Here is a 22,068-nt window from a genome sequence, read left to right as displayed (position 1 = left end):
ATTCCATTGTCTCACAAGGTTTTTCAATTCGAATAAAATTTCTGTTTACAAACTTTTGTGTATCTAAATTGATTAAACTGTTAATAAGGAGATTATTCTTATTGGCAAATAATTAGGGAATTATGTTAAAAATTTTATTGATTTAAGTAGTTTTGTAATTTTTCAATAGTTTTTTTTTCATGAATTTTATAGATAAATAAATAATTAACTCAGTGATAATAATAATTATCAACGTCATAGTACTAAAAATAAAAATAATAATAATAATAATAATACCATTACCATTGTAATTATTATAATATAGATACTAATATTTTTATTATTTATTTTTACTATTATTATAATTATAATAATAATTCAACGATAGTAAAATAAAATAAATAGTAAAATATTCCTTTTTATTAAACTTAAAATATTTTTAAATTTTAAATAAAATTACTAGCATATTAAATTGTTATTATTAATTAACATATTAATCGTCAAGTTTAATGTTTTCCTAATTATTCAATTATTGAAAAATATTTAATTGATTTGATTTAGTAATTAACAGATGTGTAATTGAGTTTGCTTATTCAAGTAATAGTTATTAATTATTATGTAATAGTTCAGGAAAATATTTTTCACGCAGTGATCCGCGAGTCAATTATCTATTCAGAATATGTAATAATTAATAATTAACTTAACAATAATTTAATAACTCTCAAGTTAAATTAGTTCAATTTTAGTAACAGAAAATTTAATTATTATTGTTAATATAGTAATTAACAATATTGAATAATTTATTAGTAATTTTTATTGAGCTTTTTTTTATTTTTTTAACTATTTTTATATATTTTTTATTGAAAAAAATTACTAAGTTTAGTTTCTAATAATCAAATATTATTTAGTCTACGCTGCTATTAAAATAACACTGAGAATTTCTATTAATAATTAGTAATTACCAAAATTGAATAATATATTAGTAATTTTTATTAATTTTTTAAAAAGTTTTTAACTATTTTCATATATTTTTCATTGAAAAAATTACTAGGTTTAGTTTCTAATAATAATTAATCGTAAATATTGTTTAGTCTACTCTTTTATTGAAATAACAACGAGAAATAAATTCAAATACCATTTCGTATTTAATTATATTGTTATAATTATATTAAAATAATTATATTGTTGTAAATATATTAGAATAATTGTATTATAATTATATTATAACGAAGAATATTCATAATTATATTATTGTTTAATTCATATTATAATTGACCCTTTTTTTAAATTAATATGTAAAATTGGTTTTTGTATTTTTAATTAATAAAAATAATAATTAATTACCTATAATTATAATAATTAGCAATTATTGATAATCCGTACAAGAGAGTTCCACACATTTATACTATTTCAATTGCTAATTATTATTGCCCTAATATTATTACTATTATTATTTTTTTTTGCTCTAATATTATTAAAATAATTATATTAGTAATCAATAATAACGTATTTAAAATTTTCCTTTTAACTATAATTAGTAGAAATGGAGTAAAAAAAAGTTACTAACTAAAAATTGATTTTTCTATTGTTGTCTTTTATTTTTTTACAGTTGTAAATTCAGGGCAACAAATGGACAACACGAGGGAAATTTTTCCACTCGTCCTCCGCATAATGTGACCGGGAGAAAAATTGCATAACTAAAAATAATTAAAGACTGAAATAAAGAAAAAAAAAATTTTTTTTCATCTCCTTTACCTGAACTGCCATAATGCTGGCCATCGCAGTGAGATCCGCGAGAGTTCTCAGGTAACGATGGTACCTACTGGTGTTGTCAATTTTTCCAGTATCGACTTCTTCACTAATCTGATGTACCATTTTCGAATAAAACAAAAATCTTAACGTGAAATTCACTTGCTTATCACAGACAAACAACGCGTCACACAGGGTCAATGAAACGTATTTTTCTTTTTTTTTTTAACGCGTTTGTGCACGACGCTCTTGTAAAAAATAAAAACTTCCCGTCAACAATTTTTTCAATTCACTAAAAATTTGTCTTCTTATTTTTTTTCCTACTTCTTCGCTTGAAGAAGAAATGAAAAAATTTGCAATTTGAAAAAATTCTTCGATTTTTAATAGTACAGCCGTTTTTGTTGAAAAGAAGAATTTTCAAAAGAAGAAAAGAATTTTAAATTGTAAAACACTTTTGGGGGTTCACTATTTTTTTTTCTTTTTGTCGGTTATAATTTTTTTTTCTTTCGTTTTATATTTAAAACCACTACCGAGCCTCGTTTTATGGAACTACCGATGAGTACTTTCCGGTTCGACTGCTCAACGTGGTCTACGTGACTCGTATCGTTTCGACTAACTTATATCTGGCGTGCGAATGTTCTCAATGTGCACACGTATTCATGAGAGAAGAGAGTATATATATATATCTGTATATTGAATACCGAGAGAGCAATCAGAGGGGGGAATCTATATTTTAATACCACGAGACAAGTTAAACCGCGAAGGAAGAAGTTACAACCCTTTTTTTTTGAGAATTAAATTTTTTAATATTATTTTTTTTACCTTCTTTCTATTGTTCTCTTTTTAATTCAATATTTTACTCATGTTTGTTTAGATTTTTCAGCCCTTTTGACCCACATTTTCTTGTTAACGTATATATAGATTTATTGCCTGAGAATTCAATGGGAGAAAAAAATAAGAAAAAATTTTTTTTGTCTTTTATGAAATAGAAGCTCTTTTTCTGAAAAACAACTTCTAATATCTCCGAGAGAGATGCTTATTTCGTATACGAGTAATTAACCTAATTTTTTTCCATAACGATTCTTCGTTCATTTTTTCCATATAAATTGTTGTAATTTATTGTCTCTCAACTGTCTCTGTAATTTTTCATAATTAGCAATTTTTTATTCATAAAAATGATCAATTTTTATTTTATAAAAATTAGTATTTTTTAATAGATAGGGGAGACTGGGGCGAAAAGTTAAATTTTGCATAAATGATTTTTTTTTGGCAATATAAGCCGCTTAGATGCAAATATTTGTATATCAATATTGTAGGGCAACTTGTCCTCTACAACTTTCAATAAAAAAGTTCCTGATATTTTCGCAAAAAATACATGTTTTGTCCTTTTTTGAAAATTTTGTTTTTTTTAACTTTTCGCCCCATGCTGGGGCGAAAAGTTAAATTCTATTTTTAGCCTACTAAAACTATTTTCTGATAGGTGATAAGTAGTAGATAAGTTAAAGTATACGTAAACAAGTAATTTAGTAAATAAAAGATCTTTGTTTATTTGACAAAAGCTTTAGAATAGTTGTAAAGTTAAAAAATTGAAATTTCAAAAAAAAAAAAAAATTTTTTGGTTTACTTCACGTGAACCGGCTTATTTTTTGACAGAGTACTTGCCCAATGTCAAATAAATCATTTTTAAACAAATAAATCCAAAAAAACCAAAAATAAAAAAAAATTTTTTAACAACATGTAAAAATACATTTAACTTTTCGCCCCAGGGTGCGTTTTTGGCTTTAACAATAAATATAAAAAATCTGACTAAAGATATTTGGCAAATACCTTTAGGTATCTCTTCAGGGGACCCAAATAAGGATCTAAAAAAATCGCGATGAGAATAAATTCAAAAAATATACTTAAAAGTTGATATTTTCTTTTTCGAAAAAATTTTCAAAAGTAGGTTAAAAAAAAACTTTCAATATAGACACCACAAAAATGAACAGAATTGCACACAACTCCGGACATTTATTTAGGGTGATAACACCCTTCTATAATTAAAATTGCAATGCTCTAACTATTTTCGTTCGAAAGATAATGAATTTTAACGGTTTTGTCAGTTTAACTTTTCGCCCCAGTCTCCCCTATTTATGGAAATTATTGGCTAATTTGAGTATTGGCCAATTAGTCAATAATTAACCAGTTAGCGAAATTTTTATAATTATTTTCATTTTTATTGAGTTGAAATATTATTTCGATTTGTTTGGAAAATTTTTCGGATAGATTCAAAATTTGTTTATTTAAAAAAGAAAATTTAGAATTCGAATATTTTTTCTACAGTTTTATAAGAATATTTTTTATTAATATTAATTAACTATAATTTTAATAATTAGCAATTATTAATAGTAATTAATATTTATTTATTATAATTGACTCTTTTTTAAATTAATATTTTTAATTAATAATAAGAATAATAATTAATTTACTACAATTATAATAATTCTTCTCTAAATTTGAATTAGTAAAAATGTTTACTAATAAGAATAAGTGAATTACTTTTTGCTTTTGAATTAGTAAATTTTACTAAGAAATTATAGTATTAATTTCTATTAATTAGTAAAATTTAGTAATTCAAAAGCAAAAAGTCTGTCAGTATCAATAATATTATATTATAATATAATAATATAATATATATAATATAATAATAATAATATTAATATATATAATAATAATTAATAATTAATAATAATAATAATATTATAATATAATATATATTATAATAATATTATTATATTATATTTATATTAATATATAATTATTATAAAAACATTTCAGTAATATTTGAATGAATATTCCTCTAATATTTAGCCGAATATTTCTTTAAACATTCCTCTAATATTTAGCCGAATATTCGAATGGATATTCCCATAATATTCAACCGAATATTCCAATAATATTCAACCAAATATTCCCGTAGTATTTAACCGAATATTCCCACAATATTCCATCGAATATTTCCATAATATTTAATTTAGAAACTTTTCAGTAATATTCTAAGGAATTTTCCCATAATATTCAACCAAATATTCCAATAATGTTCAACCAAATATTCTCGTAATATTTAACCGAATATTCCCATAATATTCCATCGAATATATTTAAAGGATTCCACCAAATATTTCCCTAATATTCCAAAGAGAAATCGAATATAATTTTATTTCCTAAACAAAAATTATCGAACTTAAAAAATAAAAAATTGATTCAAAATTAATTGAGTCACTTCTATCGCGTCAACTGTGACAGCATTTTGATATTTCATTTCAGACAATTAGATATCCATAGAAAGGTAGAAAAACCATTTTTCTTCTTTTTCTTCCTTTTTTTTGAACAAAAGAATAAAATCTTCATCGCGACTGTAAAATAGATTGGGAAACGATTTTTTTTCTTTTTCTTATTTTCTTTTTTTTCTATAGACAAAGATAATGCGAGAATCATTGTTGAAGAAAAATTGACTCATGAATATAAATTGATACCATTTCAATCACTAGTTATCAAACAATAAACGTCTTTTTCTTTTATGCTCGTACATATAAAAACTTTAGAGAAAATTGAAAACAATCTTTTCGAGAGACATTACTATTATGATTATTAAAAAATCTTATGATTTTATATTCTAATAGGTATACATATACATATGCTCCACTTGCAGACTTTTTTTTTCCTTTTATAATGATAAGTTTATTTTAAATTCACTAAGTTATATACGATTATTTAAAATTACTTTCGAAAAATGATTATTATTTCTTAAAAATTTTAACGAACAATTTTATTCATTTATTATTGAGAAAATAAATATTCTACGTAAACTGTTTGACAATATAAAACTTTTTTTTTTATTTGCAAAAATAAAATATTTCCTTTTTCCTCAAAAATGTTTCATAATTTTTTTTATCCCTAACGTTTTTTTTAAATATGCATAAAAGAAACTCTATTCTTTTTTAAATTATAATAATTATTATACATAAGATTATTTATTTCGTAATTTTATAATCTCATAATTTTTTTTACCCCTATCCTTTTTTTTGAAATATACATAATATAAGAAACTATTCTTTTTTAGAATTATTAAAATTATTTATTTCATTTACTAAATAAAATTTACTCTACTTCTATTATTAAACAAAAAAATATTCTTATTTTATATATATATAAGATTAGAAAAAAAAGAAAGAAGAAATTGGGTCGAAAATGTCGTCTTTTTTAAAAAATAAAATTAATAATAGGTATATCTAGGAATAATAAGTATTATCAAATTTGCCAAGGTCGAGACAGATATTTGCCAATATCTGCAAGGAATTTGCGGAATTTCAATTTGTGGCACAAACACACACATACCCACAAACGTATATGTGAAAAACACACATTTAGAATCAAGAGAAAAAAAAATAGGGAACTCAGGGAAAATAACTTTAAAATATAGAAGAGATACATCGAATCGTTATTTTGAAGTAAAGATTTCTCAATGACCATAAAGAACTCTTTGAAGAAAAATTTTAAAATAGAATTTCGCTATAAAATCTCAGACTTCAAATACCACTATCTTCCCTACTTCTCAGATTAGAATTAAAAAAAATTTCATCTTCATATTTTTTTTAAACTTCAAAAGTGTTACTACTCGGAATTAATTTTAATTTTTGATTCAAACAATTTTCGTCGGCTACTTCTTTTAAAAAAAAAAAAACTGGTAAACAGATAACTCAAAATATTAATAGGAACTAATTAATTATTATAAATTAATTTTATTTTTTTTAAATATATGGTTAATAATAAAATTAACTAATAAGTTTGGAATGAATAAACTAGAAATTTAATAAATTTTATTAATTATTAATTTAATAAATTTTATTAATTCTCAAAAAACAATTACGAAGTTTGGAATTAATTAATTATTTAAAAATTAATTTCCTAAAACTTTGGAAAATAATTAATTAGAAATTAATTTGTAAATTTGAAATTAATTAATTAGAAATTAATTAATTAGAAATTAATTCCTAAATTTAAAATTAATTAATTAGGAATTAATTCCTAAATTTAAAATTGATTAATTAGGAATTAATTCATAAATTTAAATTAATTAGAATTCAATGCCTAAAGTTTTCGAAAATAATTAATTAAATTATTAATTTACATCTATTATAATAATTAATTAAAGTTAAATTTCCAAATGTTTTGGATTTGATCAATTTACAATTAATTAACGAAATTAATAATTATTTGCTAAGTATGAATATTTCTCAAAATTTATTTACAATCACGCATGTAATGAGGGAAAATTAAATTACATGTCTACGAATTACCATTCGCGGTACTAATATCCTGTCATGACAAACATTAAATAAAATGTAAATGTTTATTTTGCAAACCGGAAGTGATGAAAGTGTTCTTGTCATTGTATACAAGAAGAAATATTTTATGAAAATTTAGCATACGGGTCACGTCCCGTTGATTCATTACGGATTTTCCAAAAAAAATTTCTTTAACGAGTAATTATAAAAAAAAAAAATTAATTACTCAAGAAAATTGAATTAAATGAAAAAATTAAAGCAGACGAATTAAATAATTTGGTTAATTAATTTAGTTAGGTAAATTAATTAATTTGATAAATAAATAATTGACGTAAATCAATTAATTCGATAAATTAATTAATTTTGATAAATTAATTAATTCGATAAATAAATTAATAAGGTAAAATAATTGATTCGAAAAATTATTATTAATTCGATAGATAAATAAATTAGGTAAATTAATTAATCAATTACACAATTTACGTAAAATTAGAATATCTCCAAAATTCCCATGAGAATATTTTATTGGAATTCTAAAAGAAATCTTTCAAAATAATTTTCTTGGAATATTTTTTTAATCGATTTTAGTGATTTTTCTATTTTGCTAATATTCCTAGAAATATTTTTGAATGTTGAAGAATAAAATAAATTTCTAGTGGAAATTTTTAGAAATACAAAAATAGATCAGTGATATAATAAAATTTTGTATAACAATGAAGTAGAAAAAAATAGAACACATTGTCATTCACTAAATTTGCATAATAATTAATTTTTCCCGCTTTGAATAATATAATATGTTTGTTTTTTGTTAAAACGCATTCCGGACTAATTAAAATTCTTTTTTTTTTTAATAATATATACAAATACTATTAAGTAACAGATGTACGCGTGTTGAAGCACGTGGCTATACAATATGTATATATATATAGATGATTTGGTATTATAAAGCATTTTGCATTGAAAACGCGTACAATGCAATCTCAACGAGAGACGACTCCGCTTTAGAAATGTTCAATGTCAAGATCATATTCATCTGTGGAAACAAATGTTTTTTCTCCAGTGCCAAGAATATAATGTCAATTATATATATAAGTGAAATTCTTTTAAAATACAATAGAGAAAGGTTCAGTAAACTAGAAAACGAAAAAAAATTGCAGTAACGAAACAATTTATATTTAATAATAAAAGAATATTTTTAAGTATTCTTAATTATTTTATTTTTTTAAAATTGTTTTTAATTACATTAATTATATTTTCCTTTTGCTGTACACAACTAACGTTTTTATATATTTAATTCCAAGTTTTAGTTCAGTGACGCCACCGCTAGATGGTTCCCCAAAATAAACATTTTTTGTTTTACTCTCATTATTTCTGTTCTTAATAAATTTTTACAAATTTCTTTGTAAATAAAATTATTTTGGTTCTAGTTTGGATGGTGTATTTTTTTATTTGTTTATTCGAACGGGACAAGCCTCTTATTATTATTTAAATTGTTCGATTTTTCTTTTTCATAAAAATTAATAATAATTTAAAATACAAAGAAAAATTACGAAAAAATAAATATATTTAAAAACAAAAATGTTGCAAAACAGTGTTCTAATTAGAATGATAAATTGATAAATTTGGATATTATTATCACGTTGCCACTGATAGAAAATAAAAAGAAGAGATGAGAAAAAAAGAAAACAAATGACAAACTATCATCAGTGACAAAACATAATATATTAAATATTATTACTCATTTAATGAGTTGTAATCAATTATTATTATTATATTTTCACAGGATGCGCGTATTAAACGACAAGACGACGTCAATATATGACAGTAATGATAATGATTATTCTTATTAAAGAAATAGTACACTCTTAAAAATTTATTGAGGCTATTCATTTATGAACACGAGAGTGGCATAAAATAATGTTCAATCGACGAACAATAAATTCAGCGAACAGACCGTTAAATAAATTTTTCTCTCCGAATATATATTCAACACAAGGGGAACGAGTTTTTTTTTAAGGTTAAAATTTTATTTTATATGTGAAAGAAAACGGTTTTAGTAGATATTCCTTTCTTGTTCTAAAAAATATTTTTTTTACTAAGAAAACTTTTTCATTCTAAGTACTTAATTTTCTTTTTGTATTTTTACCATTTTACTTTCCAATCTTATTTAATATTCTACTTTTATTTAATACTTAATTACCAAAATTACTCATATAAAAACTAAGAATATATTTTACTAATTTTGAAAGCAAATATTTATTGTAGATTTAATTGATTAACTTTTTTATTTATTAAAACTATTACTTTTAGTTCATGCCTTTCGGTTTTGAACGAGAAATATATTAATATTATTATTTAAATTGTTTTCCTCTTTTTTTATAAATTTATTCTTTTTTTAAGTTTATTAGAAATTTTTTTAATTTTCCTCTCAAAGTAGTTATTTGTATTTATTTCGACCGAATGTAAATTTTGCAATAATTTCCCTCAAGAAGAAATTCGAAAGCAAAAACCGATTAAAATTGCATGTCATGAATATATATTGTTTATAAAAAGAAATGTTTAATATTCAGTAATACACAATGTATCTGCACGAAAAATCGAAAGGAATTTGTAATGAAATATTCTCTAAAATTAATTCCAAAACTGGAATATGGAGAACGCGTCAGCAACTTTTTAAACATGAGTAAAAAAAACAATTTTTAGAATTAATGCTGTAAACACTATTTTATGCGCTTTGGTAAATAAATTCTATACATATAAGTATTTTACTATTTTCTCGTTTTTACTACGGAAGAATAAATAAGTAAATAAATAAACGAAACAAAAAATAAATAATAATAAAAAATTTAACTGTTACGTCCAGTTAAACAAGAAACTTTTAATTAATAAATAAAAGAAACAAAAAATAAATAGTTTATACTGTTGGACTTTATAATTTCGAATAAATAAATAAATAGTAAAAAATTTAACCAGTCCAGTTTAAACAAGAATCTTATTCGTAGCAATACGAATAGTAAAACAATAATAATTGTTAATATTATTATTATTAATAATAAATTAACATTACTATCAATTGAAGTCACTTTCGTTTCCGAGTTTGAGAAGGCAAATCATATCATTGATCGAGTTTCGAATTATAGAATCACCGCTTGAGTTTCTTAGTTTGAATGTGTGCTTCCCCAGTCAGGTGTAAATAAAGCACAAAGTTTACATATATGTATGCAAACTACTCTCTGAAGGAATCAGCTCTAAAGGCACATTACAGAAGGACGTGAGCGTATCAAAATCAATGAACTAGTTTATTACATATACAAAATCTTCAATTTACCCACTCAACATCCTCCATTTGCGTAGGTCGTGACATTTATTTTCCATCCGCACACATTTTGTACACATGTCCCTCTTTCTCTCTGTGTGGGTGTAAATTTTACTAAAAGGAGCATCTAACAATGTTGAGTCAATTAGCAGAAAAACATTAATTAATCAAATTTTTTCGCAGTGGATATTTTTTTATTCTTTTTTTAATTACAAATTTTAAGACCAGCAAAAATAAACACTTGTTTTTCTTTTTTTGGTGCACTTTCTTTTTCATTTTGCACTAAAAATTTTAAGTTTCAATTTTTATTTCTAATTGAAAATTATATTTAATTTTATGCCCTTTCCTTAATTTTAAAATAAAATTGTATCATTTTTTAATTAAAATTTTACATTTGTATGTAAATAGGAAAATTACTGCTTAATTCGTTCCGTATTGTATAGTTCATAGAATATTTGTTTAATTCAGGAAAATTCTGTCAGTGAACTGAAAATTTCAATGAATATTTCTCAAATAAAGATGGAATATTTCCCAGGGTTATAGACTTTGTAAGTTTCTTTCTTTTTTTCTTTTGCAAAATTTTATCGTATTTTATCGGATTATAGGAATTTGTCGTACGTGTATTATGTATGTATTTAACTGTAATGTTCCACAAGGTACTATAGAGGTGCTATAGAGAAATTTTTTTTTCCGAAAATTACACAGAAAAAAAATATTTCTTTTGCCTCATGTTTTTATTCCTCCTCTCTCTCTACTATATTTTGAAAAAAAAATTAATTTACAAAATTATTCATATCGAATATGCGCCAAAAATGTTAAAAATCCAAAAAAAATTGTTTTTTAAAATTAAAAAAATTGGAAAAAACTGTTTTTAAAATCAATCCGGGTAAAATAATTGTTATATCAAAATATTGCAAAGAAAAAAAATGTTTTCCGCGTAAAAACCATTTTTTTCTCCAAACTAAAACGATAATAAAAAATCGACGGATGTTTTGGTGATTAGGGAACATGAAAATTTTCTTTTCATTTTTTTTAATGAATGAATGATAAATGTGAGTGTGCAGCTGTTGTTAAAAATAAGTTAATTTGAATTTTCTAATCGGGGCAAGGTCATTTCTCCTTCAATGAGTTAAAAACTGGCATCAAGGTGCACAAAACGTGTGTTAATAACCTTGTGACTTAAATTGGGTATTTTGCACTGTAAATATAAACTGACATCATTCATATAATGCAAAAAAGAAAAAAAATCATTAAACGAACTTTTCTTATTTCTTATTTTTTTTCTCTTATGAATGTATGAATGTATGCATGTATATAATATAATATGTCTAAGTGCAAACGTGTATTGCATTGTGAATAAAAAATCACGAACAAACTTTGAAAACTTTTAGTCATACTTTTAATTCCTTTTTACTCCTTTTCAATTGACTTTTTTTTCTATATAAATCCTTCCTTTACGTACTTTTAATGTCTCATTTATTTTACAGCTCATTAACATTTAGACGACACTTAATCAACGATTACTTCGTAAAATGTGAAATTACCATTTTATATGTTAAATGCAAATTTTTTTATATGATTTTTATTCTCACTTCCTCTGTCAGTATCATTATTTTGCAAAAAAAATAATTATTTACTCAATTAAATTAAAAATTTCTGTAATGAAAAAAAATTTTTTTAAATCAAAATTTTTTTAATTTACAGGAATTTTTAATTTTAAAAAGTAAAATTTTTTCTCACATGGACAAAGATATTGAAAAAAAATCAGATCCGCAATCCCAAGGCTTTGAAAGATTGTGTTCTCAAGATGGTCGTTTTTATTAACAAAGGGATTCAATTTCTGGAGGTTGTGTGCGCTTCATTTTCGACAAGATATTGATCTTATAATTATAATTTATTCAATTATTCCCCTGGGGGTATAACTTTTTTTCTTGATTAATTTTTCCTTTCTTTGACTCGACAACATCTCCAAAACTATTTGCATTTCATTTTGAGTTTAATATTTCATTTAAATGAGTTTAAAAATGCAAAAATGCGAAAATATTTAATAAAGTATTAATTATTAGTTAATTATATATTATTATATAACAATGATTAAATAATTACTTTTTTAATTAACCAGCTGCTTAATTAATTTTTGGATTAAATAATAGTGGATTAAACATAATTAATTTATTAATCAATTAATTACTCAATTAATCAAATTTTAAAAAGTCATTAATTGCTTCATTGCATTTAAACATGTAATTAAATAGTTAATTAACCAGTCAAACTATAATTAATTAATTAAATAATTAACTAATTAACTAACTACTTAATAAAATAAATGAGAAGGAAAACTATAGTTTAATCCACTAATTAAATAATTATTTCGTTTAATTTTTATAAATTCTAAATATAAATTACTAATTTTCGTCAATTTTTTTTTAATAAACACAATTTATGCAAAATGGACTTTGTCTCAAAAAAAATGTATTAAAAAATTTGTATTAAAAAAAATTAAAAAATTTGCGGACGTGACCCAACGAAAGCCTAGTATTTATTTGTTATTTTTTTCCAGTCTTATCAGAATTGTTTTTTGTCACCTGTTGATTTATGGGTTTATTTTGGTTGCCACTAAATAAAGGAGGCCATGTTAACAATATAAATGTCGAAAAAAAAAGAAAATGAGATAAGAGTGAATGTTTTACCTTTGTAATTATATAACATAATTGCAATTTTATAAATTATAATTTACAAATTTTTTTCTTTTTTAACAATTTAAAATTCATGTCTTATAATTACAATTCAATTATAGTCAATAAATAAAATTACAATTCAATTAATATTAAAATTTTCAAATAAAAAAATCGTTGGAAATTGTTTTCTTTTAATAATATTCACAAGCAATTTTGAACAAAAATTTGAATTTAACTACACAAAAAATTGCAAATCATGATATTATAATTACAAAAACGTGTTGAAATCTTTTTACTACAATGTTGCAGAATGATTGAATTTTTAAATTTAAATTCAGTTTTAATATTCTTTAATTCTTCTTAATGATTTTTTTTATTTTAATTGTATTTAATTATTTTTTTTTGAAATTAACAATAATTAATTAATTTAAAGAACATAAACTAACTTCAGCAAAGGAAGAAAAAATCAACTATCCTTATTAATAATTTTATTATTTATTTAGAAATTAATTATTTCCTTAAATTTAATTATTTATTTTTTTAAATTTGATTATTTAATTATTAAACTATTTTTTTCAATTTTTAGCAAAATTCAAACTCAACGCACTTCACATTAATACTTTTTTCCTCTCAATCAATTGAGGAGCTGGATTCAAGAACCGGCTCTTCGCTCGGACCGTAAGCGCTAATACCAGTCGGGTGGCAGTGAGCGCCTCTGGGCCTGTCATTGCTACCCGACTGATATTAGCGCGTGCATTCCGAGCGAAGAGCCGGTTCTAGAATCCAGCTCCTCAATTGGCAGCCTAACAAGGAAATAAAAAAATCAACAAACAAATTTTATAGCGAATTTTTTCCCCTCGGTGAATAAATTTCCCCCGAAAAAAAGAAAAAAAAAGAAATTCAAACACAATGACACGGGTGTTTATTTTTGAAACGTATAAAATATTTCGGGGTGTGTTTGAGATATAAATATAAAACAAATTGTCGGACATGAACTTTCTTTTGCGACCGAGAGTTGAACAATCATTGTCCTTGCAATAGAAATTCCAGAGAGTGAACAAAGAATATTTAAAAAAAAAAAGAATTCGAAAAAAAAATTTTTTTTTCACGCAAAAGAATTCAATTTACAATATAATCAAATGAAACCGAATTATCTCACGTGTGTACTTGACCTGTGCACTTCGAGAGAATGCAATATATTATAAATCGTGTCTTTGTAAAGGTAATCATGTCAATTTGTCTTCCTGGGTGAATGTGAACTTTCATAAACTATTAATCATACAAACGATTAGCGGCTTATTATTATTGGCATCTAATATATTATCACAGGGGAACATTTCTTTTTTAATAACAAAGATAATAAAATAAAATATTAAAAAATAATAAAAAATAATAAATTAAAAAATTAAAAAAAATAATAATAAATAAAAATAATAATAATCTAATAAAAAAGTACTTCCTATTCCAAAGAGTATTTTATATAAATTATTATAAATTATTTATATACATAAATAAGTAGAATAAAATTGTTTATTAAAAAACAAGAAATTAACGAGCAAAATTTTTAAAGGTAATCATGTCAATTTGTCTTCCTGGGTGAATGTGAACTTTCATAAACTATTAATCATACAAACGATTAGCGGCTTATTATTATTGGCATCTAATATATTATCACAGGGGAACATTTCTTTTTTAATAACAAAGATAATAAAATAAAATATTAAAAAATAATAAAAAATAATAAATTAAAAAATTAAAAAAAATAATAATAAATAAAAATAATAATAATCTAATAAAAAAGTACTTCCTATTCCAAAGAGTATTTTATATAAATTATTATAAATTATTTATATACATAAATAAGTAGAATAAAATTGTTTATTAAAAAACAAGAAATTAACGAGCAAAATTTTTCTTTGATAATAATAATAATAATAATAATAATAATAATAATAATAATAATAATAACAATTAATTAATTGTTAAATTAATTCAAATAATTTTGATAAAAATAAAAAAAAAATAAATTGTGAAAAGGAAAATCGTTAAAAAATAATGATCCGGAAAATTAATATTTAATGAATTCTGATTATTTTTTTCTTTCCTCTACGAAAATTGTACGAGTTTTTAAGTTGAGAGATATTGTTTTAGGGGGAAAAAATGTTTAGTGTTTGTATATAAAAATAATGCTTGAATTATTAGAGGACGAATCAATTAGTGCTGAAGGTGGTTATTGAATAAATGATTTTTATGCAGCTGTTATTTTTTTATTTTTTTTCTAATAGCGATATAATTAAATCAAATTATTCGATAATCGTGTGACGTTAGTTAACAATATGCAGATTTATTATTATAACAGTAATCACGCTATTTAACATAACAAACACATAACAAATTAACCGTTAGAACAATTAATTTATTCACATCTCGATAATATGTTTTTCTAAATCGAGATTTGCATTTATTATTTTTTCTTTCTTTATTTTTGTAAATCCTTGTTATTATAGAAATTTTTTATAAATATTTTTTCTCTGAAAAATTATACCACACACAGAAAAATATAATATTAAAAATATTTTTTTTCGATGAATTATTTTTTTTAATTAAAAATTTTCTTTCGAATAATTTCTTGTTTTTTTTGCTTTGCTAAATTTTTTCTTCTTCTCTCCATTAAAATTTTTTTATGCAAATTTTTCTCCTTCTCTATAAAAATAGAATTATGTTTTCGTCAAAATTCGCAAAAAAATTTTTTCCCTCTATTCGATATTTTTTGTTCGTGTGTTTGATATTCGCGAACCGATGGAGAATTTTAATGATATAAAATATCAATTATCGATTGTCCTGTTAATTGATACTAAATGCAAAAGCATGCATAAATAATTCATAGATAATCACAATTAAATATTGGAGCAGTTAACGAAATTATTCAGGAATTTTAATTCGTGGCCATACATATAATTCCTGAAAAATTGCTTTACTTTTTGCAACATTTTTTCTTCTTCTATTATATGAAATCGCGATTTAAGAAAAATTTTGCGGAATATGATAAATATTGATAAATAATAATTCTACAATGGTTAAAATACTACTAAAAAATAATAATTAAACTGAGAAATATTTTTTTTATTCCAAAAGTATGTAGCCAACGAAAAAAATATGATTGAACTAAATATATTTTATAATTGAATTAAACGTAATTTTTATTGAATCAAAATTATTATGTTTAATTTAAAAATAATTTTTGGTTCACTGTATAACAAAAATAATTATGTTTGATTCAAATATATTGTTTTCTCAGTGTATTATTTATAATATTAAAATTATTATTTATTAAAATTACCTAAAATAATAACAATAATAATAATAATAATAATAATAATACCAGAAAAAAATTCACCTGGAGCAGCGATAAATTTCTCTAAAATAGCGAAAGTATTAATTGAAGTAACGAAAAATTTCCATAATATAGTGAAATTTGTAGTTGTATCAGGTAAAAAATTAATGTAATTTAATTTAACTTAAACGAAAATTTTGTCATTTTATACGCGACACGAAAAATTTACGAAATGGGTCAAGATATCGGAGAATCGTCAAAAGAATTCAAAATTAAGAGAAAAACTCACATAATATGGAAAGAAAAATTTGCCTCTGCGTCAAGTGTCAGAATAATAAATTCAATTAAAAAAAACCAAGAAGACAATTCATTGAATAGATTCGGATTCTAAAGAAGTAGATGAAGAAAAAATGGAAAAATCCCCCGATCCTTTTTTTTGTAATAATTGTAACAAGAGAAAAGTATATATATACAAAAAGAGAGAGAGAGAAAGAGCACAAAACTTCATGAATTGTAAATGAATTTCCACAGGAAATTGGATTATTTGTTTGGTTTAAAGAATCCGAGAAGTGAATCTTTATATGCTTTCGTCATTGCTCCACTTAGTGCGAAGAACTTTTGCGGCTAATAAAAATAGACCAAGAGACTGTATGACATATATATAATACAAGAAATTTTAACCAGTTTTTCCATTTTTTAAAAAAAAAATTTTTTTCTGTAAACAAAATCTCATTTTTCAAAGACAAATAAACAAAAAATTCATTTTGATTCAAATGAAGAAACGAAATTTCATTCGAAATCAACTAATGATTTAAAGACCTCTTTCTCAGAAGTTGAGAGAGAAAAAAACCAGACCGTTTCTAAGTATAATTGTAACGAGTCATAGACAATTTTTAAAGTTACAAAGAATGGAAATTGCCGTGACGGGAATTATAAAGCAGAAAAAAATCCCAACTAATTAAAATTACCCGCATTGCTATAATGATAAAAATAAAAATCTTTTCCGCAATTAGAGAAAATATTTCGAGTAAAGATTTTGATCCGAAATTTATTACAAAAATTATGTTAAAAGAATTTATTATAGTCGCAAGAGAAAAAAAATTCTCCACTCAAAATCTGAATTGAAATTTTATTTTTTGTAAATTATTGAAAAAATACAATTTAGTTTTTTAATTTTTTTACACAGTAAAAAGTAAATCTTAATTTAAGAGCTGCCTTAAATTCAACACTGTCTGCTATAATGTTAAAGGATACGAAAAACGTGCGTAAATTCAACATTGACTGTCTTAGAAATGTTGCATCTTAATTTAAGGCAGCTTTCGTGCCTTAAAATAAGATTTTCTTTTTACTGTGTAATTTAGCTAATTATAATTCAGTTAAAAACGCAATTTTATTTTTATTAATTGTGGAATAATATTTTAAATATTAATTAATTATTATTAGAAGAATTCCACAGTAGTTACATAATAAAAATGTAATTAATTAAAATTATAATTATAAATTAATTAAAATTATAAATTTAATTATTAATCAAATATTAAAAGTCTAATTGCAATTAATAGTTACAAGTCAATTTTCAACCATTCTCAATCATGAATTATTTTAAGTCAGTGACTAATAATTAAGTATAATTACACTTAATGAGTAATGACTAGTTAATAGTCTGATTATAAATTTATAATTAATAATTTTTTGTATAATCGAAATTAATAATAAGTCTATTTAGTGCAATTAATGAGTAATATTTATGAGTCTAATTTCAATTAATCATTATAATTTTAATTCTAATTGAAAATTATAACAGTAATTACAATACGTAATTCTAATTAGAATTGTAATTATTAATTAGTAATTCTATTTCTAATTTTAACTATTAATTCGTAATTCCAAATATAATTATTAATTAGTAATTCTAATTCCAAAATCCAAATATAATTATTAATTCGTAATTCTAATTCCAATTATAATTATTAATTGGTAATTTTAATTCTAATTCTAATTCCCAACTCTAAGTACAATTATTAATTAATAATTCTTATTAATTCAAAAATTGAATGCTAATTATAAATAATAATCAAAAGTGAAATAGAAAAATGAGAACGAACTCAGTGAAGTCCCAATTAAAAAGTGACGATCTAATCTAAATGACGAAATGATTCAAGAGAAAAAAAGCGAAACAGATGAATCAACGTTAATGTTTGATTATGAAAATAATTATCGTTTTGCGGAAGAAACGTGATTCGAGAATTAGAGAAATGATATATAGTTGTTGTATACAGATCTATATATACGAAATTAGGAGAGTCGGTCTCTCCGAAAAGAAATCTGAGCACGTTTTGCACGAATCACGGATATGTACGTGCCTTCTGTCACTGCACTCGAATCGATTGCAGTAACTGGAGCAAGTTACATTATTCTATATTCTGTGTACGTCACTCATGATATACGTGCAACGAATATACATATATATATATGTATTATATACACGTGAAAACAATTGTATTTTCACACTGACTATTTAATTGTCACTGATATACTACTGCTATTATTGACAGGGAAAAGTAATATATTGTTTTTTTTACTAAAAGAAAAAAAAACTATTTTTCTACCTCTATGTCTCTGTTTTTTTTTCAAAACGTCATTTAATAACTTTTTAGTTATTTTTTTACTAAAAAAAATTGTGAAACTTTTTTTCTTCTTCTTTTTATCTCCTATTTGTATAATAAAATACATTCGTCACTTGACACGCATTGTATTATGTAAATTAAAAACAAAAATTTTACATAGACAAATACGCGAAATTTATAACCGAAAAAAAGAAATTTTTATTCGAAATAAAAAGAAAAAAATATTCTCTTAATTTGTTTAATAGAATTTCGGTTTCTGATGACTTTTTTTTCGTTTAACTATTTTTGTAAGATACACAATGACATTTATCGTTATATATGTATATGAAATTTATCATTTTTATTCAAACACAATATTTATAATTTGTATAAATAAATAATTTGCAACTTCGAACATTTTACGACACTTGATACTATTTTTTATTTCTAAATTCAGTTCGAGGTTTGTATTTATTTTCTTACTAATATAATAATGGTAAAATAAAATATAGTTCTAAATTAATATTAATATTATTAATATTAATAAATCTTTTTTTAATTAATACAGTAAAATGAATTTAAAAATACTTTATTATCAAATTATTATTCTTACTATTAATTAATTGAATAATTATACTGTTAATTAATCGAGTACTACAAATAAGAGCAATAAAATTGATAAAGAAAACAAATTAATATATAGTCAATTTATGAATTCAATTTTCACATGTGAATGAAGATTTCACAAAAAATTTAATCAACAAAAATTAACATATACTTTTATATAATCTAGTCATTCCCCTGGAACATCTGATTCAATATTTGACACTAGTTTTTACCGCATGTGAAGTTTATATGCTATCAAGTGTAATATGAGGGAATTGTTAAATTTTTTATCAATATAAATGACTTAGAGATTTCTCTCTCTTTTTTTCCATTACAATATGTAGATTTTTATTATTTAATAACAATAATAATGAAATTTTATCTCACAAACAAAATTAAATTTGCCAGATAATTTTCTCGTGTTTCATTATAATAAATTCAAACAGTTTAATGTACTCAAGACAAATATAGTTTCTGGTGGCCAAAAATTTAATACCGAAAATTGCCGCAAAGAAGTTTAAACGAGAGAAAATTAATTTAGTCTAAGGCTCTACTGAGTAATGAATTATTAATATTATTGTTATTATTCCTTCTTTCTTTTATTATTATTATTATTATTGTTTTTATTCTTATTATTACTATTCTGATCACTATAATAATTATTATCGTTTTGAAAATAGATTTTTCTTTTATTTTTTCATTTTCAAAATAAAAAGAAAATAAAACGAAAAAATTCTGTATTTTCTGCACAAAATTAAAGAGATTTTTTAATTAATAATTTTCAATTAATTTGTTTCTTTTTTTCAATTTATGTTTTAATTTAATTAATTTTAATCATTTTTACTTTAACGATTATATAGATACATAATTGAATTTTCTTAAAGTTTTGAACGTTCGAATGAACGAAATTTTTTCCTGCTTAAATATTGTTGAAAAATTACTATTCAAAAAAGAAAAAAAATAATTGAAAACTATGAGCAAGAGTAAATCGCAGGTAATGATTAATTAATTTATTTTCATTTTGTTTATACACTTGTCTTCAGCCTACATAGCTTGGCTATACAAGTGTCTCTTTACAAATTTCGCTTCTTACAATATTTCTATAAACATTCCTTACACTAAATTTTGCGCCTACAGAGCGACTTGAAAATTAGGAGTACTCGCATTCGCCTGGACCACCCGTCAATGGGTTTTCTTGCCAGAGAAGAGGGAAACTGAAGAAAACCTCTCATGAGTACAACCGGTTTATCGACAGTCGAGTTCTAATGGTGTGTACCGGACAATAATCGACGGTGCACATCATTATACCTCGACGTCAAACCTCCAGCTCAGATTGTCTCACGTGCCGGAAAAATACCAAGCCAAATGGGCGCGAACCAAGGGTACTTATACCCTTGGTCCTTAAACGACCGCCAAGCGAGGCATCTATCCGACTGAGCTAATGATTAATTAATTTAAAAGGAATTAAACTTGTAAAACGTATTTATTAGAACGAGTTAATTAAAAGTTATACACGATTTGTGTGCTGCTCATGAAAGACAGAAAAGATCTGATTGAGAAATAAAAGACGATAGAATATATTCACACGAATATATAAACAGATCAGAACAAAAGTTTAGAAAGTGAACCCGCGTATTGTCAAACATTTTTGATTTCCAACAAAAACAAATTTGAAACTATATGAAAAATTGGGGGACTAACTCTGCTGGGGCTCGAAACCCAAAATAATAATAATAATAAATACAAAAATAACGTTAATAAAAAAATAATTAAAATACAATATAAATAATATTGATAATAATAAAAAATAAAATAAATATATTAATAATATTAATATAGGTAATAATAATAATAAAAATAATAAAAATTAAAAAATAAAAATAGCAGAAAAATATTGTTTTTAATAAATGTAATTCCGTATGTGTATGTGTGTGTGTGTGTAAACATCACATTTTCATAAATATCTCGAAATCATCAAGAGCTTTTGGGTTGAATTTTTTTTTAAATTGTAGATCTCACCTGCGGACATAAAGTGAGAGTACTTTCTGATATATTTATAAAGTTTAACTAAATTTTTTTTTTATTTTTAATTTTGCAAAAAAACGTTTTTTGCCCATAACTTTAAAAAAATGTTAAGACACCTATAAATGTTTTTCCATAATTTTGTAGAGTTTTTTTAGACGCATCTTTTGAGCTCTAATTGAACATTTTTCGTCCATATTAACCGGAGTTATTAAACTTTTAAAAATCAAAAATTTTGGAAAATAAGACTTTTTTGAAAATTTTGTTGAAAAAAGTAGAAGTAACATTAAAATTATCGTTATCAACTTGTAGAGCATTAAAAACGCATCGATTGACCTATTTTTGAACCTAATTTGATAATAAATTTCGAAATTATTGGTATTTTAAAAACCAAAAATTGTGAAAAATGACATTTTCTCAACTTTTTTGTTTGAAAATTTTGGTTTAACTA

The 22,068-nt window shown here is 22.9% G+C and overlaps 1 protein-coding gene across 10 annotated transcripts in view; it reads right to left on the bottom strand.

The window, feature by feature from the left end:
* Positions 1–22,068, bottom strand: part of LOC122499040 (cAMP-specific 3',5'-cyclic phosphodiesterase, isoforms N/G) — a 340,358-nt gene that overhangs the window by 20,690 nt on the left and 297,600 nt on the right. Inside the window, exon 1 of one of the 10 annotated variants that reach the window (XM_043607095.1) lies at positions 1,735–2,370. The exons of the other annotated variants lie outside the window; for them this stretch is intronic. Coding sequence (XP_043463030.1) covers positions 1,735–1,854 — 120 coding nt within the window. The 5' untranslated portion in view covers positions 1,855–2,370. Of the gene's footprint in view, positions 1–1,734; positions 2,371–22,068 lie in introns of those variants that run through there. 10 annotated transcript variants of the gene reach the window in all.

The sequence above is a fragment of the Leptopilina heterotoma genome, unplaced genomic scaffold, assembly GCF_015476425.1.
Source record: "Leptopilina heterotoma isolate Lh14 unplaced genomic scaffold, ASM1547642v1 Lhet_163, whole genome shotgun sequence".
NCBI lineage: Eukaryota > Metazoa > Arthropoda > Insecta > Hymenoptera > Figitidae > Leptopilina > Leptopilina heterotoma.
Note: the sequence above shows the minus strand (reverse complement) of the source record. Positions and strands in the feature narration are given on the sequence as shown.